General features: G+C 41.4%; 1 protein-coding gene across 1 annotated transcript in view; it reads left to right on the top strand.

The window, feature by feature from the left end:
- Window positions 1–24401, top strand: part of vta1 (vesicle (multivesicular body) trafficking 1) — a gene marked incomplete at its 3' end in the record, with an annotated part of 64941 nt that overhangs the window by 26344 nt on the left and 14196 nt on the right. The window contains 3 exon segments of the mRNA XM_071515937.1: window positions 3340–3467; window positions 13966–14041; window positions 21963–22077. Of these exon segments, the coding sequence (XP_071372038.1) occupies window positions 3340–3467; window positions 13966–14041; window positions 21963–22077 (319 nt within the window).

Raw genomic sequence — 24401 nt, 5'->3', positions numbered from 1 at the left:
TGCGAATTTTGGGATGAACCTCCACTGATCAGTCGACACACAACATTTCCTACCTGTCACACACACACACACACACACACACACACAAACATTATTCGTTATATGTGTTCTTTTAATAGCCAATTCCAGGAAATTGTGATTTTGTGACTGCAATAATTAATGCAAATTCAGCCAATCCTAGCAAACATTCGCAGCAATTTTGCCAAATTAGCGCAAAGAGTAGCAATTTGTGCCGATAACGAAAGCACACACTCTCTCTCACACTTTGTTTCAGTCAGTCGGTGCCTCTGTCAGCAGACAACACTGATGTCCAGCTGCTTCATTGTCTCCTGTGTTGTCGTGTTTCCCACCCGCTGTGAACAAAGCGAAACACCAATCACATCTTGACAGACTCTTTCCATCTCTGACATGTGACAGCTCTGTTCTGCGTTCGCTTCTGCCCAGCTGATGGAAACGCACCAATTCAGTTAAAATTCACTTGAAACTTTCTTGATTGTTGGATGGAAACAGGTAGAAAATAAGAGAGAGAAAGCCCAGTCTAGTCCAGTAAGTTTCCTTTGATCCCAGTCTCTCTATTCACTGACCAGTTGTCCTTCCTCTATTCTCCAGTGAAGCCCAGTGGTTTTACATTCCTCTGCTGCGCTACTGTACAAGCAGCACACTGTATACCTGACACACACACACACACACACACACACACACACACACACACACACACACACTCACACTCACGGTTTGATTAAGCCGGTGAACAGTGTGTCTATTCAGGGTCCACCTGTTGGAGGGAACCAGTCTGTTTGCCTTAGTGGTTTTACAAGAAACCTGAAGCCCTGCTGGACACTGTAACACTACAGAGAGAGAGAGACTTGGTGAGCAAGTCTATAAGGAATAGTATGTGTAAGTGTGAGTGTGTGAGTGTGTGTGTGTGTGTGCGTGTGCAAGGCAGCAAACTAGCCACAGTGACTTGTGGATTAAAAAATTTACCAGCCAAGACAAAAGAATGAGAGACCCAGAGAAAGAAAACGATGGAGAGAGAGAGAAAGGCAGAGAGAGATCATAACATGTCAGGAGGTTGGATTGACAGACTCTCTTACCTTAACGCTGAGAGCGAATGCAAAAAAAATAAAAAATAAAATTAGAGGTGGCGAGAATGCATGAAAAGTCAATGGAAGGAGGAGAACAGAGTGAAATGTTTGAACTCAAGCAAGAGATTTGTCCGGTGCAGTAAAGCAAAAGCCAGTCGGTTTCAGGCAAAACTCTATCCAGGTATTTCTTCCTCCACCTGGTATTTACAGTGGGAATAATGTCCATTCAGTATTTATGACTAGTAACAGTGGCCAATGACAGCTGCACAACAAGACTCCCCAAATAAGACTGATGCAAAACAGGGCTGAACAATTAATCAAAATTTTATCGAAATCGCAATATGGCCTACTGCAATTTTCAAATCGCATCACACATCATATTCTACACACTTAAGAAAACATCTTTGTTTGGTACAGATCCCCGCAAAAATCACACCATAATCATTTTAATACGTTTTTCAATGAAAATGAGAATAATAATGATACAAATTATCATTCCCTCTAATATCGCAAATCATATCGCAATTGCAATATCAGTCAAAATAATCGCAATTAGATATTTTTTCAAAATCGTTCAGCCCTGATGCAAAACTATTAAAATGCAAGCAAGATAGAATAAAAAAATATACTGCTGAAGCATAGTGTCAAGTAATCTACATTTAGCTATGTTTCCATTCAACCGTCTAATTAACTTTTGAAATGTCACAAAAAATAAAATTTGAATTCAGAGCATTTCCACCAACTGGGTTGAAATGAATAAATCGTTTTTTCTTAACATAAAAACATGCATCAACAAATAAAAATAGAAAAATATGGATTGATTAGTGTTCGTTAAGTAATGTTTGCTGTATTTAATTATTTCATACGAAGACAGAAACGAAGAAATGCACTTTGGCGATAAAAAAAAAAAAAAAAAAAAAAAAATCCTACTTTGAGCGAAACTTTCTTGCACTTTTTGGGACGTTTTATTGAAATTTGCCGTTTCCATTCAGCTTTTCTAATTTGCCACATCATACCTTTCAAAGAAATACTCGCACTGAAGCTCGGCCACAGACTTGTCTTATTATTCCCCACCGTCGAGGAAAGAAAACCGAAAACCGCTGATCAGAACGCCTGGGACTGCAGAGGGATTCTGCTGTGTCATGCGGTGTCATCAGACCGTCTCGCCGCCTACGTTTCAAGTCAAGAGATCAAAGCGATGCGAGTGGCGCTCTCTGAAAGAAGGGTTTATTCTGAGTGTGTGTGGTGTGTGTGTGTGTGTGTGTGTGTGTGTGATGAGCAGACGTATTCTGTGTCGGCTTCCTGGTTCTGTGCCATCAAGCTGCTTCTTCTATCTCTTTTTTCTTTTTTTTTTTCTTTTTTTTCCCATATTACTTTTTTGTCTATTTGATTTCCCTCCCCCGGGGGCCAATCTGTCGAAGAAGCCTCACACTCGCTCTGTGTGTGTGTGTGTGTGTGTGTGTGTGTGTGTGTGTGTAATAGAGTGTTAGAGTGAGCATGTGTATGTGTGCATGGGGGTATGTGTTTGTGAAAGAGTTTTGTGCAAAATTGCTAGGCTTCACACTCATTCATTATGTGTGTGGGGGGCGTTTTAGTGAGCGTGTGTGTGTGTGGACAGGTGTGTATACGCGTTGTGTGGACATTCAGGTGTTGTGAGAGTGTGTGTGTGTGTGTGTGTGTGTGTGTGTGTGTGTGTGCAATCTCTATTTATATTGGTGGCCTATGTGAAGTGTTTTGCTGTCAGCCAGTGGCATTTAGCTTAATTTTAAACTACTGAATTGATTTAACCCTATGTTTTTTTTCACAATAAAAGTCCTGAGTCCTGAAAAAGTCCAGTTATGGTCCTGCGAGTTTGACCTTTCACAATAAAAGTCCCGAGTCCTGAAAAAGTCCAGTTATGGTCCTGCGAGTTTGACCTTTCACAATAAAAGTCCCGAGTCCTGAAAAAGTCCAGTTATAGTCCTGCGAGTTTGACCTTTCACAATAAAAGTTTCGAGTCCTAAAGAAGTCCAGTTATGGTCCTGCGAGTTTGACCTTTCACAATAAAAGTCCTGAAACCTGAAAAGTCCAGTTTTGGTCCTGTGAGTTTGACCTTTCACAATAAAAGTCCTGAGTCTGAAAAGTCCAGTTACAATCCAAATAAAAGATATCCCACTATGTATTGCTTTTTAAGAGTGTATTGATGAAATTAATGTTTTGATTAATTGTTCTGTGTGTGTGTGTGTGTGTGTGTGTATGTGTGTGTGTTCTCCAGATGAAGAAGGAGCTGGGTGACAACGAGTCGGTCAGCCAGGAGGTGGTTGGTAACGCCCACATCGAAAACTACGCCTTAAAGATGTTCCTCTACGCCGACAACGAGGACCGAGGGGGACGCTTCCACAAGTAAACAAGCCATGTTTGTTTTGACGCGGTCTGGTCTGGTCTGGTCTGGTCTGGTCTGGTCTGTGGTGTTATTCATGTCGGTTAGCCGTGGTTTTGTTAGCAGAGCTTTCTAGTGTTTTCTAGAGAAGAGAAACTGAGGTAAAGCAGAAGGATTTCTTTCACTTGTGGTCTCATTCTGGTTTTGCACACAACTTCCCCTTCCTTCCTTTTTTCCACTCCTTTCCTTTCTTCTCAACTCATCTTCTTGTCTCTTCTCGTCTCGTCTCTTCTCTTCTTTTCTCTTTTCTTCGCTTCGCTTTTCCTCTTCTCTTGTCTTCTCTTCTCTTCTCTTCTCTTCTCTTCTCTTCTTCTCTCCTCTTATCTTCTCTTCTTCTCTCCTCTTATCTTCTCTTCTCTCATGTCATCTCTGATCTTCCACTCCTTTCTCTTTTCTTTTCTTCTCCCCACCCTTCTTTTTCTCACTTTTTCTCCCTTCCTCTCCTTTTCTCTCTTCTCCTCTTCTCTTATCCTGTGTTTTTTTCATCTCTCATCTTCCTTTCTCTTCTCATTTCCTCCTCCCTCTTCTCTCTTCTCATGCCAACTCCTCTTTTATTTTCTTCTCCCCTCCCTTATTGTCTTCTTTTTTCCTACTTATATCATTTTCTCTTACCCTCTCTTTTCTCATCGCATCTCTCATCTTCCCCTCTCCTTTCTCTTCTCTTTCCTCTTCTCCTCCCTCCTCCTTTCTTCTCATGTAATCTATTCTTCTTGCCTCCTTTCTTCTCTTCTTTTCTCCCTCTTTTCTCATTTTCTTCCCTCTCTTCTCATCTCCTTTTCTCTTTTCTTTTGCCCACCCTTCTTTTTTCAATTAATCTTCTCTTCTCTTCTCTTCTCTTCTCTTCTCTTCTCTTCTCTTCTCTTCTCTTCTCTTCTCTTCTCTTCTCTTCTCTTCTCTTTTCTCCTCTCCTCTCCTCCCCTCTCTTCCCCTCTCTTCATCACTATTTTAACTCAGTTAGTACTGTGGTGCTGTGAAGTCAGTCTGGGTTTCCAGCGTTAGTTAATTAAACATGTTCCTAATTAGAGAACTCATTAATTTTGCATGTCGCCTCCCTCCCAGCTAACCTCCTCACCCAAGTGATTAGACTTCCAATGACTGTCACATCTGGCCATATTTTAACATGATAGTTTGCAGCCTGCCAGACATACTGCATTGCTCACACACACACACACACACACACACACACACACACAAACACACAGTTTGTCACCGAAGACTAACGACTTTGTCGCAAATCCTCTCATACCATTTGTCTCTTAGCAACAGGCCATGATTCATGCAAAGCCCTTGTGTTTGTTTGTGTGTGTGTGAGTGTGCATGTGTGTGTACGTCTGTATGTGTATACAATGTGTCAGCTGACTGTGCATGTGTTTACATCTGTGTGTGTGTGTGTGTGTGTGTGTACGCGCTCCCATGCATGAGTGTGTGTTTATGTGTTTGTGTGCGGCTGTGCGTGTGTGTAATGGTGTGTACATGTTTACGTGTGTTGTATGTGTGTGCACCCTTATAGCGCGTGTGAGTGTGTGTGTGTGTATGTGTACGTATGTATGTGTTTGCATGTGTGTATGTTAACGTGTGCATTGATATGCATGACCTGATGCGAGTGTGTGTGTGTGTGTGTGTGTGTGTGTGTGTGTGGTAACAGCGATGACTCAGCCACTCCTCCCCTCTCCTCGACACTCGACCACAATCGTTTCATCTCTGTCCGTCTGTTTCCATCCACACTGGAGGTTTGGCTTCACACCGAGGTTCAAAGTGGCTGTAATAAATACTGTAACAGAGATGATTTTATTCTGTTATGTAAGATGAGATTTCAACTTCCTCAAGCAACGTGGACGGGAACCATTGTGGTTAATTCTCATCAACGGTTCTGTTTTTAGAAAAGAAAGTGCACGGGCAGTCCGCTCCGCTTATTGTTTCTTCTTCACTGAGGCACACTGCAAAAAAACCTCCGTCTTAACAAGTCATTTAGTCTCATATTCAGACTTCAAATCTTATTTTTCTTAAACCAAGAGAAAGATTCTGCCAGTGAGGAGAGATAACTCCACTTGTTTCCAATGCAGCTTCACTTGTTTCAGGAGTTTTCTAGAAATGAGTGTCAGTCTGTTGAAACCAGTCAGAATAAGGCAGATCACTGCTATCAAGAAAATGACTCTTGATTCTACTAAATTCTTCAAACAGGTTGATTTGCATTGGAAACAAGTGAAATTGACTAACCCCACTGGGAGATTTTTTCACTTGTTTTAAGAAAATTATGATTTTCAGGACTTAATAATAGACTAAATCAGTGGTTCTCAAGGTGGGGTCCGGGGACCACCAAGGGTCCTTGAGGAGGTTCCGGGGGGTCCCCAGCAAATTGGTGAATTGTTAAACTTCACCATTATTTCATTTACAAGAAGTTAACACAGTTAGAGAATGTAGAAGAATGACTGTTTCGATCATGCTTTCATTGTTATCTCTCTACCTACAATATAGATAGCCTTGGAATCCTGGACAAAAGTCATATCTAACAATAAAAATATTCTCAGATTTAGGTCTGAGAGACAAAATCTCATCAAACGGGGGTCCGTGGCCCTAATGTGAACTAAATTAGGGGTCCTTGATATGAAAAATGTTGAGAATCACTGGACTAAATGACTTTAAGATGGAGATTTTGAGAGGTAGACAGAAGGTGAGATAGTAACTCCAGTAATATCCATCCAAAAGTCAAGCAAATCTTGTGCAAACTTTTAAAATGTTGCAAAAAATAAATTGCAAATTATTGTCATGTTTCTATCAGCTGGGTTGAAGTGAATAAACAGGTTGGATGTCAAAAAACATCTAGGACAAAAATCTAAAGAGCCTTTCAAGAATCGATTATAGGGTTAATTCTGTCGTAATTCTTAAATCTTTCTATTTAATTCTTCTGATTTCATCGTTCTATTTAATTCCTCTGAGTCTGTTTAATTATCTGATTTAGGGATCCCACTGGTAATGCAGTTTCTGGAACAAGAAGGATTTTGGAGAGCTGTGTCCCCGACAGGGAAAGTGAGGGAGTTTGTTTATGGGAATATAGCAGAATGTATTTTCCAACTTGTTTCACACATTCATTGCATTAGCTGGTGGTTTTCAGCCCAACTGGAGTGGAAACCAGACTGTTCACCGCTTTAGAAAAACAACAACAGCAAACCAGGACGGAATAAAATGTTCAGGTCATGAAAAGCACTCATGGAAGCGACCCTGGATTAGTAATGGGCAAGTTGTTGTTGTGTTTTGTGCTTTCATACGAAAATAAGGGAATTCACTTGGCAATAGTCTAATGCACCAACTAAGTGGCATACAACCACAATGGAGATTTTACAGACAAGTCCAAAGCCATTTTTTGAACTGTTAAGCTATGAAATTGAATCATTCATCGGGCCGATTATGCCAAACCTGCCTCATTATTTATTTGACAAACATGTTTCCTTTTATTCATCACTTAATATATTAAACAACAAAAAGATATATAGGCTACTTCAAGCGAGTATAAAAAGCTTTTTGTGGCAATACTGCAGAAGTTGTTCGAACTTTCCCGTCTCCATTCAGCTTTGCTAATCAGAATTTTGTGTACGTTTCCAGTAGTGACATTTGTTTTTTCATAAACGACGCAGCATTTGTCAACACCATTGTGTAGGACTGGGACTACGAGACACACGCTACAAAACTTGAAATGCATTAGAACCCATCAGGCTTCCCTCAACTCAATTTAATTCAGCACAGTGCAGTTCAGTGCGGTTCAATGCAATTATGTCAAGTCCAAACAAAGCTAAACCAAACCTTATTATTCCATGATAATTTTGTTGGCAGACAGCGAGTCAATAACTCACTAATTTATGAATTCATTTAACATTTATTAATGGAGTTGGCTGAGCATGTGTGCTCTCTTTCAGTAGCGTCCTATTTCATATTCATCCAGACCCGGGAGCCGTCCAGTGCAGCCGCCGTCTTCTGCTGCCGGCCGCTGAGCAGCTGCTGGGGAAATGCCTTCGCTCAAGTTGTGCGAGGAGAAAACCTCACAGATTTTGCCCCAACCAGACTTTCCCAGCCAGTCCGGGGGACTTGATCCTCCCGAACTTCTGGGTTCAAACCATAGACTGTAAAAACAAATGGACGTAGTGAGTGTGACGTCACCTATTGGCTTCTCAAGGGCCGTTTTGAAGCCTGGAGATTGTGTTTACAGTCACCGCCATGTTGATATTTTTTGGAGCCAAAGAGAGGCCGAGGGTTGCCTGGGTCCAGACCTTTGACTCCGCCCCACTCCACCCAGTTGACTGATTCTGGTCTGGCATCGTGACATGAAACAGCGGTTTCTCGGTTGAAAAATGATCAGCACCACGGGCCGTCTCTGGTGTTGTTAAAATGACGTTAGATTCAGGCGGATACGTCGGTCTCTAGTGATTGGTTAGGGAAAATCGAATCCCCCTCCCCCATGGGAATCGGTTAGAGTGGAGGCAATGTCAGACTGAAGATGGAAATGGAGTGGAACGAGTTGACAATTCTGTCTGATATCAGGCAAGGCCGAGGGTGGAGTTTGGCTTGTCTGCAGAGCCGCAACTCCGCCTACTATTGGCCCAAAATCTTCAACCTGTCAATCACTAACCAAACAAACCCCGTTTTATATCCTTTATATCTGTTGTATCCTGTTAATGACACAATTATTTTGAAAATCGCCATAAGGACACATTAGAACAAGTGAAATTAGCTACTGAGACCATAACATCTTGTCGAAAAATGTAGTGACTTCATATTTTAAGTGAGAAGTTGTGTTGTGGTCCCATTGACTTCATGGAGTTGGGTGGTTTGGAGTCTTTTTTCGAGTCGGCCTCTAGTGGATGTTAGTTACTTCAGTATTGGCTTCAAAATTCACCCGTGGTTTTGGCCACTTGGGGAGGAGAAAACGTTACCAATTGCTCCAACTGGATATCCCCAGCCAATCCAGGGATTTGAACCTCCAGCCTCCTGGTTTCGAAACCTGCTTCTCTAAGCTCCAGAGCCCTGCCCCTAACCCAGAGGGTTTATGAGACTAGCAGATCCCTTGGAGAACTGGACTTAAGTAATACAAAGATTTGGGCTGGATCTGAAATGCTGGCGCTTTACTAGGTCAAGAAACCAGTCTCATCTGTATCCACTGACCAGTCCGCTTCCAGCTCTGATGCAGCCTCTTTATCTAGTGTGTGTGTGTGTGTGTGTGTGTGTGTGTGAGAGTGTGTGAGTGTGCGTGCTTACATATGTGCATTCGTATTTACTGATGATATCATTTCAGTGTGTTTTGACAGGAGTGAGCTGAAGCGTGAGTGTTTTCTCCTGTGGATTGGGTGCGGTTTGAAGTCACTTAAAGGCTACAATGTCGAAATACCAAAACATCAGAACTTTTACCCTCCGAAACAAACACAGCCTTTTCCTCCACTGTCAGCGCCATACCCTTTCCACAGAAACGGGTCAAGTTGTAGAAAAACAGGTGATAAGGAAGGAAGGAATGGGAAGGGGAAAATCATCACATTTCATTGTTGAAGTTCCAGCTTTTACTGCGTGTTTTTTAATTTATGAAACACTTTGGCTCCGTCACAGACAAGTTTTGGTCTCTTTTCAAACGTTAGAAGTTACAGTAGATGACAGACACTAGAGTTTTATTGTACAATACACTACCAGTCAAAAGTTTGGACACACGTTTTAGCATAATAGTAAAGACATCAAAACTGTGAAATAACACAAATGGAATTATGCAGTGACCAAAAAAGTGTTAAACAAATCAAATCTTATATTTTAGATTCTTTAAAAGTAGCCGCCCTTTGCCTTGATGGAAAGACAAAGGTTTTGGAAAGAAATTCATACACAGGATCAACTTCACTATTTATATTTGTCTAAGAAACTAATTTCAAGCATTTAGGCAGAAGCCTTTAGATCAAAATGGCTTTAAGAGAATGAAAAACATAGAACATTCAGTCAGGTGGGGCCAAAGTTTTGACTGGTAGTGTAAATCAGTTTCAGTAAACAACTTATACAGGATAAATGCAGGGTGAATACATGAATAAGGACATCTACAGTGTACTTTAGGACAGTAATGACAGACGGGGCCAAATATCATCTGACTGAATATCACAAATCGACTTAATAACATTTTAAATGAGATTCAGTTCATCACAGAGGTTTAATGTGGCTTGAGGGACACTGACGGGCAAAAAATCTTATCAAAATACAAATCCTTATCCATACATTACATACGGAGCGAAACCCAAGCTGTGAAATAGATGCAGAAGAAAACTGGTGATGAAATGATAAGGTGATATAATTTTTGCTGTTCTGTAGGCCCCCAATACTTAATCATTCTTTTTATTTTTTCCCCAAAGTTTGCGCTTTTATTTTGAAGGCAACATTGCCTAACTCCCTGTATTGTTCTGGTTTTCTCTGGCTGGCTTGATGCGGCTTGTTACTTTGAGGACATGCTGAATTTGTGTAGTGAATTCAACAAAATAATACATTTTATAAATGATGACTTTGGCTTGGGTTTGGTCTTAAGCACAACATTTGTATGTAACAGTTGGTTATAATTAACACCCAGTATCCCTGATGTACATTCACACATACACACACACACGTATACACACACAGTGCGAGCTGGAGGGAAGGGAGAGTTGGAAGGTCTTATGAGGATATCTGGCTTGACGAAGAGGCTTGACATCACACATGTAAATAGCCACACACACACACACACATACGCACACACACACATACGCACACACACACACACACATTGCAGCCTCCAGTCCATGCCAGAAGTGCTGACCTCTGCACTACCAGAAAGAGCAGATAAATGGCCATGAAAGCAGTCCTGTGTCCATAGAAGAGCTGTATATGTGTGTGTGTGAGTATGTGTGAGTGTGTGTGTGTGTGATTTAGAATGGAATGTGAGCGCCCTTACTGTAGATGTACAACTGAACTCTCATAGATAAGAATGGTGTAACGCTGCTCAATTTCTATGGGCAAAACAATTTTTTTTTTCCATTTTCTGTAGTTGCTTTTTCTGTGTTCTAATGATTCATGTGAAATGTATATGATGTTGTTAATTGCCCATAACCTTTTCACAGCTGTCAAACAACTGCATTATCAAAATAATTTAATTATGTGGAAGTGACAAAAGTTGTTGTTTGAGAACTGTGAAAAGGTGACAAAAAATTACTTACACCATATACATTTCACAGAAGTTATTAGAAGGCAGAAAAAAGCAGCCACAGAAAATGTTGATTTATTGTTTTTCTCATAGAAATTGAATAGGGTTTCACACTTATTTATTCACTCCCCCAGAAAGCGTTAGGGGTTCAATTCATTGCCCTGATTGACACACTGATGTGATGGAAAATGATGGGAAAATAGTGTCCAGTTCGAACACATCTGGAGTTATGCTTTAATATCTATGAATTTGATACTACTGTACTAGGACAGTGGTTCTCAACGTGGGGTCCGGAGACCACCAGGGGTCCTTGAGGGGGTTCCAGGGGGTCCGCAGCAAATTGATGAATTGTTAAACTTCAGCATTATTTCATTTACAAGAAGTTAACACAATTAGAGGATGTAGAAGAATGATTATTTTGATCATAGTCTCTCTGTTATCTCTCTACCTACAATACAGATAGTCATGGAATTCTGGACAAAATCATATCTAACAATAAAAATATTCTCAGATTTAGGTCCGAGAGACAAAATCTCATCAAATTGGGGTCTGTGGCTCTAATTTGAACTAAATTAGGGGTCTTTAATATGAAAAAGGTTGAGAATCACTGTTCTAGGATACCACAGTGAACAAGAAAAACCATCAAGCGGTGTGTAACTAACCACACTTGACTCAGTCAGCTTTGTAGCAGCTTCTCCACAGGGGGTTTTGGTGGCGGTTGGGTGTCCCGTTTTTTCACTCCTGGCACCAGTTTGTCAACCAGTTCAGGTGGACTGGGATCCAGTTTAAGGCCTGGTGGACCGTCTGACACTGCTTCACTGTAGGAGTTTTAAGAAAAGGTGAAGGGCTGTCTTAAAGTTAAGAAAAAAATCAAGAACAAATTTGAGAACTTTCATTTCAAGAATACCATTTATTCGTAAGTTTTTTCTTAGGAAGAAACATAAGAAGAAAGTTAAGAAAATATATAAGAACTGTTTTTGAGAATAGCATTTTTTTTCCTTTTTTTTTTTTTTTTTCTTAAGACTAAAGTTAAGAAAAAAATGGCACTTGAGAAGATTTTTTTTTCTTAAGAGGGTTTTTGTGAATCCGGCCCCTGATCTGTAGCTGAGCCCGACCTCTGACCTCTGACCTCCCCTGTGGAGAGGGGGGGAGAGGAAAGAGAGTTTCTCCTTCAAGGGATCAGGGAAGTATCACATTAGAAACATGGCTATCACCAGAAGAAAGTTAAGCTTCCTGTGCTGTCAGTCAGTGTGAGCGACCTGTGGCAGGGTGTGGAGGATGGATGGAGGAGGGCGGCAGGTTCTCTGGAGTTGTTTGCGGTGTAAATAACAGTTTTCTGTTTCCAGCAGGGATATTAAGCAGAAGTGGGTAATATTTCTCTTCCGCTGAAGGGGAACACAAACAACCTGGGCTTTTTTACGAGACGCTAACGGGCCTCTGTGGTGTGTTATGTCACCACACACACACACACACACACACACACACATACGAACACAGTCATACATGTACACACATACACACCGATGCATGCACACTGACACATGCACAGGCACATATGTGATTATACATCGATACAAACACAAATATTGTCAGCCAGTATGCACACACACGCATACATTGGCATACAGATTTGTAAACGCTGACTCACACACACACACACGCACACACACACACACACATAGATTCATATACTCTGACTCACACACACGAGTGAGGAGCAGAGGTGAATGTTTATGGGAAAGTGTGTTGGAATAAGAAACTTCCTCCAGCTTTTTGGGGCCACTGCTCTGTGCCTCACACACTGGGCTATTCATAATCCTTACCTTCACTGTGTCACGCTCAGTGTGTGTGTGTGTGTGTGTGTGTGTGTGTGTGTGTGTGTCAGGGTGGGAAATTACCAGCAGCCAAATGCCGGTAAATCTGGGCTGTGGCTGGTAAATTTGACTTTAAACCCAGAAAAAAGTAGCCGCACTCTTATAACTCTGACGCAGAGACTAATTTCTTAATTGATTATCAACGATTTGACATGAAGTTCATCTTCATCTGGGCAAAACGTGAGGTCAGAGTATCAAGATGCTTAAATAGGGTGGGATTACGATGAGTTATGTATTAAAGATAACATACTTCCCTAATGCAGGTGTGTGTTTTCTGTAATCTGTAGACTAGAAGTTTGTCTACTTTACCAGCCCCTTTTTTGTTTGGAGACAAATCTCTATTCCATGTCTTGTAAATGAGTAAAAATTGCTAATGAATTTTCAAGCTTGCTTGTGTGTGTGTGTGTGTGTGTGTGTGTGTGTGTGTGTGCGCGTGTTTGTGTGTTCGTATTTATGACCCCTGTGCCCAAAAGGGGGTGAAGGCTTTTTATGGCTTGTTTTTCCTTCCTGCTTCCGTTGCTGTGATCACCACAAATACTGGGACCACTCAACTTTCACCTCTAAACCTCACCAGCACACACACACACACACACACACACACACACTTACACACACACACCTCTCTGTGCACAGTCGAGGTCAGGTCCATTACCATCAGCCGTAGAAACAGCGGTCCACCACAGGACAGATTCTCTGTTTGGGAGAAATTGGAAATGAAATTCATTCTGTTTTATTGTCCTTTATATAGCGAGCTCAGCTGTGTGCATCACAGCAAAATGACTTTTATTTCTTCTAATCTTTTTTGGTTGGATGATTAGGAAAGAGTTGAGATTTGTTCCAGGAAAGGTGGATTCTGTGTGGCAAAGCCTGGGAACAATACAAAATACTCTTTTTTTTTTGGCAGGAATATGGCTGTTTCTTGTGATATGTATATTTGTCTTGTAAAGCCATGTGGGCTTGGTACCTAGATTGCATGACAATGTAATCAAATAAAATCTGTAAAATCACACCAGGGCAGAAACTCTTTTTTTTTTCTATGTACCACAGTTACTGATGTACTCTGCTACTTTTGTTATTTCACCAGTTAACTGGATTTTCATGGGATTTCAATGGGAAAAGGAGCGAGAGAGGAAAATGGAGGGAGGGAGAGGGTGGAACTAAGGCAGAAAAGTACACTTTGGCCTGTGTATGTAACTGGAAGAAATACAAAATTAGAGTCTTTAAATTGTACACTTTGTTCCTGATACATTTTATTGCATCACACGTCAATGCAACACTAAAATGAAGAACTAATGGTGTTGTTTTCTCCTCCTCTCTACCCCCTCCCTCCGTCTTTCCCTCCTCTTCCTCCCCCTCTTCTCCCCTCTCCTCCCCTCCTTTCTTCCTCCCTGTTTCCAGGAACATGATCAAGTCTTTCTACACAGCCAGTCTGCTGCTGGACGTCCTGTCGGTGTTCGGGGAGTTGTCGGAGGAGGTGAGATGAAATCACAAGTTTGATCTCCGCAAACACCCAAGTAACGTCAGAAACGAGTAGAATATGGGCAAAGCACTGATCCCAGAACAAATACACACTTAAAGGTGCAAGAAGTACTTTTAAGTAATTTTTACCATCTCATAGCACAAAATGATCACAATCTACCTGCAGGGAGTCGACAGGGTTGTTGATCAATACCAGTGACTCAGCGATTACTGTGTGAGGTGCTGAGATTTCAGGCTTTCAAAACTCACTTTCCAGCCCGGACTCTCTGTTTTGGAACAAAAAACAGAATTTCAACCTGCTGGCCTCTGGCATTTTCAGTTGCTCAAAGACGAAGGACGGCGCTACGAAGCGAGCGAGACATTTCGTTCTCCAGCCCAAAAAACAAACAACAGAGCAGTATTATTATTCCAGTCATATGCGTGGAGATTCAGTATATTACCACTTTCTCTCGGATTTTTGCTCTAATTAGCTAGCTTACTCGTCTCTGTTGGGAAAATATGACCTTATTGTTTGTGTCGATGGCAGAGGTTCATAAAAACAGTCCGACGTCATCAAGTTTGCTCCGAATCCCCGAGACCCGCAGAGCAGGGCATGTATACGGCATTGTCTGTTCTTGTCAATTCAAAAAAATGGCAGCGCCTATACCAGTATGTAACAACAGTGGCTGTCTTAACGAGAGACACAAGCCTGTCAGTATAAATGCCCAGCAATACCATTATTGTCTGATAATAACAATCACCGTTACTAGTCCATACCCGGGGATGGATTATGGAAATGGAAAAATCTGCTTTGTCAGTCCCTGCCTATGCCAATGCTCAAAGCCCATGAGCAGTTTCAGATTGATTGGCCAACCCATTGAGGAGCAAAACTGATGCAGACAGACAGACAGAAGGACAGAGTTTTCCTCATTTTATAGTAGGATGTTGACTAAGGCTGGGTATTGGCAAGGACCTCATGATACGATTGTATCACACTACATTGCGATACAATACATATTGTGATACATTGCAATACTCTACATAATTTACTGAAAATTTAAAAATAGAGCTGAAAATACAACTTGCTGTATCAGAATCAGAATCAGAATCAGAAATACTTTATTGATCCCCGAGGGGAAATTGGGTTACATTGCAGCTGCTCACATTGTAGAAGTGAATATATACAAGCGTAGAGAAATTATAAGAAATTATAAGAAAAATAGAAATACGAAAGTAAGAAATATGTAAATATGTGCATTATACTACAATATATAACAATGAGAATAAAAATAATAATAATAATATAGAAATAAGAGAAATAAGAATTCTGTACAATATGCATCATACTCCCAATATATACATACACCAGTGTAAATAATTAAATAATTAATAAGTATTGCACAGTTGAATTATTGCAGTTGATAACTCAGAGGACAAATTGAGTCAAAACTATTTAATTCAAAGGGATTTGAGGGAAATTTAAGGACATTTTAAATCCGTTTAAAACATGAATAATTTTTTTTAATGTATTGATACGAGGGGCTGGAAAATCGATACAGTATCATGGAAAAAATATTGCAATACTCAGCTGTATCGATTTTTTTGCACAGCCCTAATGATGACGTTTGCTGGCTACATGCTAGAGCTGAACAATTAATTGAAAAAAAAAAATGAAAACGCAATATGAACTTCTGCAATTTCCAAATCGCCGAGGCTGAAATTACTTAAGACAGAGAGAGAGGCGTCCAAAGCAGATTTCTGAACCAGGTGTTTTAGAGCTGCAGGTAATCTTTGGTCCATGAATCAAAACCTTTCATCAGACTCAAACTCAGTAAATCCTGCACACTGACATCCATTTTAAAATCTAAAATCACTTTTATTTTAAAGTTGTACAAAAATTATGATAAGAAAAACTGATGTATGAATGATGAACTGATGATATAAACCACAGTTTAAATCACAATTGGAATATTCTGTCAAATAATCACAATTAGGCTTTTTGTCAATATTCATCCCCTTTACATGCTGCGTTCATCACTGTCATTAGCTAGCTAGCTAGCGAGTCAGCAGAAGTTAATGCAGAAATATTTTGGTAAAGTTACTTACAACATCTTCATCATTATTAATGACTTTCAGCTTCTCAATATGGGGAGTATAAGAATTCCTCTGTTTCTTCACTCTGAATGTATGATCCATGGGCACAAGTTTGTTGACACTCACAGCCAGTTCACAATCAAATCAAGTCAAGTTTAACTTTATTATCCATTTAGGAAATTCATCTGGTGCACAAACACACACACACACACACACACACACACACAGTAACAGTAAGACATCAACAACAGCATCAACAAAAGACAAACAGATTCAACAAAAAACAAACAGCAGTTCTAAAAATTAATTTTACAGGTCTAAAGTAGTTAGATCTCAAGTAGTTATAGTCTAAAATAAATAAATGGATTGATAGCAATAAAAATATTAACAATCAACAAGTGTCTTTAAGTGACATGCTGTTGCAAAGGTATAGATCATAAATCACTTAATGCCCCTTTAAATACAAGTGTGTGTAAGAATATATATCATCAACTGTAGATGAGATGAACACACACACACACACAGGCATCATGGGCATGGATACTTGTCATGTAAGGATTTAAGCCATTAACAGCGAATGCGTCCTGTCAGAAGTACACACACACACACACACACACACACACACACACACACACACACACACACACACACACACACACACCCTAACTACTGACCCAAAAACCAATTACCAATTTACCAATTGGGGACATGGCTTTTGTCCCCAATTGCAGAAGCCGTCCCCAATCAACTGGTCTTAAGTCTGGTGTGTGTCCCTGAAAGTGACATAAGTCATACCACACACACACACACACACACACACACACACACACACACACACACACACACGCTCTCACACACACACACACACACACACAGGGAGAGCCTTTCTCTACATGGTGTCCTTGTCACCCAGCAGCCATTAAAACATCAACAAGACACTTACATCCCTACAGTTTGCTGTTACACTGAGGCAGGCCTGCTGGAAACACACTCACACACACACACACACACACACACACACACACACACACACACACACACACAGAGTCCGCCATCAGACAATGAGCCCTCAGAGCGGCCGGTGGTGAGTGCTCAGCAGACAGACAGTCAGGAGTGATTGGGTTTCAGGCGGTAAAAAGAGGTTTTCAGCAGCTTCCCGGCTGAGCTGAGTGGAGTCGGTGAGTGTTGAGTAACTCTGTTGTCCAGCAGGCCGCTCTGCTCACAGCGCCGGCCTCCTTCCCTCCCTCCCCCCCTCCCGCCCGCCTCATTTTCTCCTCATGTTCTCCCCGTGTTGGGCAGCAGGGCGGCACGGTGAGCAGGGAGGCCGTCCTTCAAAGGCAAAGAGCAAGGAGACTTTCCCTGCTGGGATCAATAAACAGGCTTCCCACACTCCTGGGAAACCTGGAAAAGTCGTGGAATTTTTAAGTTTTTTTTTTTCCAGGCTTGGAGAAGTTATGAAAAATGATGAAAGAGAGAAATGTTTTAGAAAAGTTTTTTTTTTTTTTTCTTGAATACTGTCGAATAAGGCTGAAAGATATTTACAAAAAATCGAATTGCGTTTATTTGACAGAATTTTGTGATTCAGGTTTTTTTTTGTCATAATTTTTTTTAGAACTTCACAATTGTTTGTTGATTCATGGACAAAAGGTTACCAGCTCTAAAACACCTTGTTCCGAAATCCATTTTGGACGCCCCCTCGCAATTTATTTCAGCCTCTGCGTTTCAGAAATTGCAGAAGTTCATCTAATTGTTCAGCTCTACTGTCAAATGTCACAGAAAAGCTGTCTAGACCTTCCTGTTGGAGGAAAATATTATTCGTCTCTGACTGTTTTTTTGTTGATAGTTAATATAATATTATAATCCCTGCTTTTAAAGCGCAAAGCAAACTAATGCTTAAAGTTCAGGTAGTTGATGGTTACTTTTTAATTCAGTCATTAAAATTTGAATAAGGGGTCATGGAGAAGTCATGGAAAAGTTTTAGAATTTCATTAGTGAAAAGGTGTGGGAACCCTGAATAAAGTATATGAGTCAGTATTATTATTATTATTATTATTTTTATCATATTCAGTGGAGAGAATGTGCCGTCGCTTGTTCAGCATGTGTTTTAGTGTTTAAGTCAGAAATATTATTTTATTAAAATCATTTTAATAAAAGAACGCCGTGCTTCTAACAGGGCTTCAGTCGTCACAGCAACAAGACACACGACCAGCGCTTGTGTGTTCAAAGAATTTCATTCATATTGGGAGTTTTGCAGTCTCATGTTTTAAGTTTTCACTCCACAAAAAGAAAAACACATACCACAGCATCCCACAATCATCTAATCTACTGCTACTAATTAAAAAAAGGAGGTTTCTCGTTGGACTGAGCTCATTAGGAGGCTGTAGGGACGCAGTGCAAATGTGAATTTACACTACCAGTCAAACGTTTTGAATTTGAATTGAATGTACTATGTTTTTCATTCTCTTAAAGCCATTCTGATCTAAAGGCTTCTGCTTCAAATGTGTTTCTTAGACAAATATAAATAGTGAAGTTGATGCCTATGTATGAATTTCTTTCCAAAGCCTTTGCCTTTCCATCAAGGCAAAGGGCGGCTACTTTAAATATTCTAAAATGTAAGATAGTTTTGATTTGTTTAAAACTTTTAAAACACTGCAAAATTCCATTTGTGTTATTTCACAGATTTGATGTCTTTACTATTATTCTAAAATGTGGAAAATAGCAAAACTATTCATATTAATACCACCCATAAGTATGTCGACCTAGAGAAAAAAATGCTAATTCATGTATTAATAAGCTTAATGAATGACCTAATTAGCATAACTGGTGATGTTTAATGTATCATGGTGATTGTGGCAGGATTCGGCAGCTCAAGTGCCTCTTGTTTGGTAATGATGGGGAATGGGATCCTTAACCCTGGCGGTGTTAATGCCGTGTTACACCCACTGGGTTACAGAGGGCCACATTAGCCCGTAATCACCGCTGTGTTTCAGCAGGCGGCCATATCCTCATGTCATCCTACCACCCAGGCTGCTGCGCTCACTGGCATGGCGCTGAGTCGCTGCAGACAGAGACGGCGTCGGCCATCTGTCTCAGTTATGATTAGCGCTCTCAGCCACGAGTCACTGAGCCATTTGGACGGTGTCGGGCTGTATGGATTCTAGATTCAAAACTTTATTGCCCGTTCAGGCCGGCGGGAATGTGTATTTATGTTTGACTTGGCTCACAGCTCGTTGCAGCGGGCAAATTGAGACATTATCATCATGATGTAGGCAGGGTGAGGAATTAACACCAGCCACAGGCCAAGTGCTGGGGAATTGTGGCTGTGGCTGGTAAGTTTGTCTTCTCTAGGAGCCACTTTGGCACCTAACCGACCGTCATTTGGAAGTCCTATTCTCTTCGGAGAATCAGTTTGGCTGGGAAAGATGGTGAAGGGAGTTTTGCAATCCACCAGCCGCTGAGGCCGGCCGAGGAAAAAGTGAGTTTCCTGCCTTGACTCACTGAGTCCGTCAGTCAGTCCGTCAATAATTTAATCAGGATCCCAGTCAGTTGTCAGTGAGTCAGTCCATCATTAATTCAGTCAGTCAATCAATCCGGCAGTATTTTAGTCAGCCAGTCATCCAATCAGTCAGTCGGAAAGGCAGCCAGGAAGCCAGCAGGTGACCAACCATCACTTGGAAGTACTTTCCCATTTTAAAGTCACAGTCTCAGGTAAAATAGTGAAAGTAACTGCTGAATTTTGGAATCCACCACCCACTGGTGAAAAAGACAGTTTCCTGTACTGATGGCATCAGTTTTTTCTTTACTCCATATCACAGTGTAAAGTCCCCCTTCCTCCCACCCTTCCTGAAAGAGAAATTCCTTAATTTTGTAACAGTAACATTTAGCCTCTTGTCTCTCCATGACTCATATCGTGTTATTTCACTGGCCTGCTTCACGGTAAGTCTTCAGCTGAACAAACACAGTCCACCTCCCAGCAGGCCTTACCTCTGGCTGGCCGACGAAAAAGTGAGTTTCCTGCCTTGACTCACTGAGTCCGTCAGTCAGTCCGTCAATAATTTAATCAGGATCCCAGTCAGTTGTCAGTGAGTCAGTCCATAATTAATTTAGTCAGTCAATCAAACATCAGTATTTTAGTCAGCCAGTCATCCAATCAGTCAGTCGGAAAGGCAGCCATGAAGTCAGCAGGTGATCAACCATCACTTGGAAGTACTTGCCCATTTTTAAAGTCTCAGGTAAAATAGTGAAAGTAACTGCTGAATTTTGGAATCCACCACCCACCGTCTCAAGGAGGTGAAAAACACAGTTTCCTGTACTGATTACATATCACAGCGTGAAGTCCCCCTTCCTTCCACCCTTCTTGAAAGAGCGATTCCTTAATTTTATAACGGTAACATTTAGCCTCTTGTCTCTCCATGACTCATATTGTGTTATTTCACCGCCTGCTTCACGGTAAGTCTTCGGCTGAACAAACACAGTCCCACCTCCCAGCAGGCCTTACCTCTCCTTCTGTACTCCATTGTTTTTTTCAACCACTGTCTTAAACCATGACTCTTATCTGGTACAGGCAGGAATTTATCCATTCATTATTATCTGGTTCATTTCAGTGTAAACCCGATTCTTTCTCCTCAACTCTCTTTACCTCTCTAACTTCCTACCTCCTGCCTTTTTACCTCCTGCACCCCCTCCATCTGCCCTCTTTACCACCCCTACCCCAACTAACTACCCCTACTACTTCCTGACCTCCATACTGACTCCCAACCACCTACCCTCCACCCATCACCCCCTACCAACTATTGACCCTTGCCCCTACGAATTACCCCACCCCTAATGTCCCTACCAACTAATATCCACCCTTTATCACCCCTGCCAACTACTTCTAACCCTACTCCTTACCAAATACCCCTCACCATCTTTAATTGCCCCCATACCCTCATCCTTTACCACTTCCACCCCTACCTCCTGCCCTCCATACCTACTCTCTACCAACTACCCCCACCATGTACCCTTTATCACACTTGCCTCTACCTACTACCCCCACCTCTGAACCTCTCCCAACTAATACCTACCCAACTACCCCTCACCCCTTACCCCTACAAACTAATGCCTATCCTTTACCACCCCTACTCCGTACCAACTACCCCTTACCATCTCTACTTACCCTTTAACCTTTACCACCACACACGCTTACCTCATGCTCTACATGCCTAATCCCTACCGACTACCCCCTCATTTTACCCCTCCCAACTAATACCTAACCTTTATCACCCCTAACCCTACCGATTACCCCCATTCTTTAACCCCTACCACCTAATATGTACCCTTTATCTCCCCTTACCCCCTACCAACTAATATGTACCCTTTATCACACTTGCCTCTACCAACTACCCCTAACCTCTTGCCCCCTCCTAACTAATACCTACCCAACTACCCCTCACCCCTTGCCCCTACAAACTAATACCTGCCCTTTACCACCCCTACTCTGTACAAACTACCCGTTACCATCTCTACTTACCACTTACCCTTTCCAACCCTTACCTCCTGCCCTACATACCTACTCCCTACAACTACCCCCAACATTTTACCCCCTGCGGCTAATACCTACCCTTTATCACCCCTACCAATTACCCCCAATCCTTACCCCTGCCAACTAATACCTACCCTTTACCATGTCTACTTCTTACCAATTACCCCAACCTCCTGCCATCCATATTTTGTCCCTACCATCTACCCCTTGCCAACTAATACGTATCATTTATCACTCCTACCTTCCACCCCTCCTCCCTACCAACTACCCCCCCCCCCCCCTTTCATCTCTACTTACCCCCACCCACCACCCCTTACAGAACATCCAACACAGGAAGTACGCCCGCTGGAAGGCCACCTACATCCACAACTGTCTGAAGAACGGGGAGACACCTCAGGCCGGGCCCATCGCCATGGACATGGACGGGGAAGCAGGTGGGACACACTGATATGGCACTAGAACACACACACACACACACACACACACACAAATATATTACTGTGACTCCCGTTAGGAAAACACCTTCGCTTTCTCTCCTGAGCCCGCTCTTTAAGGAATGCTAAGACCAACTTCCTTTGTTGTCGTTTTTTGTGTGTGTGTGTGTGTGTGTGTGTGTGTGTGTGTGTGAAGCCTAGTTCTGTATTGTGTGCCTTATCAGGTCTGAGACTTACAGGAAAGCCCTGCGGTGGAAACTGGAGACTTTGGGAGATTAGTAGTGTGCAGAGTGTAGATTAGTAGTGTAGTGTGTGTGTGTAGTTACGTACAACGTTGGTTTGTGTGTGTGTGTGGGAGAGTGAGATTATTGTGCCTGCATAAGACATTGGTCTGTGTCTATATGTGCGTAACTTGCACTGCGTGTGTGAGAGCGAGCTGATATTTGTTTTATTATTCTCCGTACCTCTCATATCCAGCGTAGATCAACTTTGTGTCCCTGACCTTTGTCGTAATGAAAAGCTCTGGCCTCCAATGCAAGCCTTACACCGTAAAACATAACCTTTAGGAGGAGGCTTGGGAAAACACCACCAGATCCCAAGGAGATTGACCGAATTAATTAGGCACTAAAATGGCCGTCGCAGCCTTTAAAGTTCACTGCGCTCTGAGAAGCAAGTGGGGACAAACTAGGGGCGGAAACTAACCTTTTTGTCCAGCGGCCACAAGGGCCGGTTCATCCTAAAGTTCACCGGCCACTTTCACCGTTTCACCAGTCGACAAGATTTTTAGAGTAGATTAGGACTTCCTAATGATGGTTTGCTGCCAGAGTGAGTGTTAGTGTACGCTAACTCACCAGATATAGTCAAAGCTTACCGGCATTTGTCTGGTGGCTGGTGGTTATTCTTGTTGACCTCTGTATTAAGCTAAATCTAAAGCCAAGTCTACACCAGAAGCAACTCATCTGTTACTCCGATCTTTTTACGCTTCAGTATATTTATTTTTCTACCTATGCACAAAAATGCACCATTTAAAACCCATTGCAAAGGCTTTTAAACAATTTACATAACAATATTTTGTGTATTTCCTCTATTAACTAGACTACCTGTATAACTAACTAAAATCAGCTCTCATCTCTCTAGAGTCATCTTGTGAAAAATGGTTTCTTTTCCATATTCTTTGAGTTGCAGTTACATACATATTCATTCTGGACCGATGAATGAACATTCCTATATATATTGTTCTATCTATTTGAATCTTTGACCCCTTGCACCTTGACTTCCCCTTAAACTTCCCCTTAAGTAGCTTTAAAATTAGAAAAAGCATTTTTTTCCCAGCTGTACGACAATGTCGCATCCATACTCTGTATCTGCTCGTTCCAACGCTTCACTGAAGTTATAGCTGCTTATATTGAGTGAAATATTCAAACCCAAGACACCATTTTTTTATGGCTGCACCATTACATCAGATGGAAAAAAATCTAGGTGTCTTATACACATTTCCCTGTAATTCAGCCTGACATATTTGGTGTCTTTGAAAACCTTGGGATCTTTAATAGAATTTAAAATAAAGTTCTGTGGGTTTGAACAAAGCTTGGTTGTGAAACATGGGTTTGTAATGATATACCCACTGGTAGGAGCGGCAGGTTGGAAGAGCTTTTGCAATCTAATTTTTCCTAGACAGAGCTAACTAAAAACAAAACAAAACACTAAAATAGCTTTTTGAATGGTGGTCCGTGCAGCTCTACCATTCAAAAAGGTTTCTCATTCCATAGTTCCAAATCTTTGCCATAAAGTTTAATTAAGTATTCAATGATTTTAGTATTGATAATATATACACACACTGAATGTACACAATATTAGGGACACTTACTCTTTTCATGAAGTACACTGATGAGTTGAATCCTGGTGAAAGCAATTACCCCTTATTGATTTCCTTATTCATTTATTTATTTATTTATTTATTTATTTCCTTTAATTTACCAGGTAGGTTATTGAGAACACATTCTCTTTTACGATAACGACCTGCCAAAAAGACACAGAGGCACACACAAAATACGGCAAAAAAAGCGGCAATACAGACAAACAAATATAAACAGAGTTAAAAAATTAGTAAAGACAGGCACAGACATAGCAATTAGTAGTAAAAGAACTTAACATACAGGCCAGACAAGACATAGTGCAGGGTTAGGGACACGGGGGGCAGGGGGGTCAGGATAGTTGACATTTGCAGACGTGTGTTAAAAAAGACTTCAATAGCCAAGTCAAACTAGCCCAGCAGTAGCGATTTGTTAAGTCCATTCCAGGCTGATGCAGCAGCAGAGTGGAAG

This window comes from Centroberyx affinis, unplaced genomic scaffold, assembly GCF_046629955.1.
Source record: "Centroberyx affinis isolate AG114_WGS23_722 - 3 ecotype Tasmania unplaced genomic scaffold, CSIRO-AGI_Caff_v1 ptg000381l_1, whole genome shotgun sequence".
NCBI classification, from domain to species: domain Eukaryota; kingdom Metazoa; phylum Chordata; class Actinopteri; order Beryciformes; family Berycidae; genus Centroberyx; species Centroberyx affinis.
The sequence above is the reverse complement of the archived record's forward strand: the minus strand, read 5'-3'. Positions and strand labels throughout refer to the sequence as shown.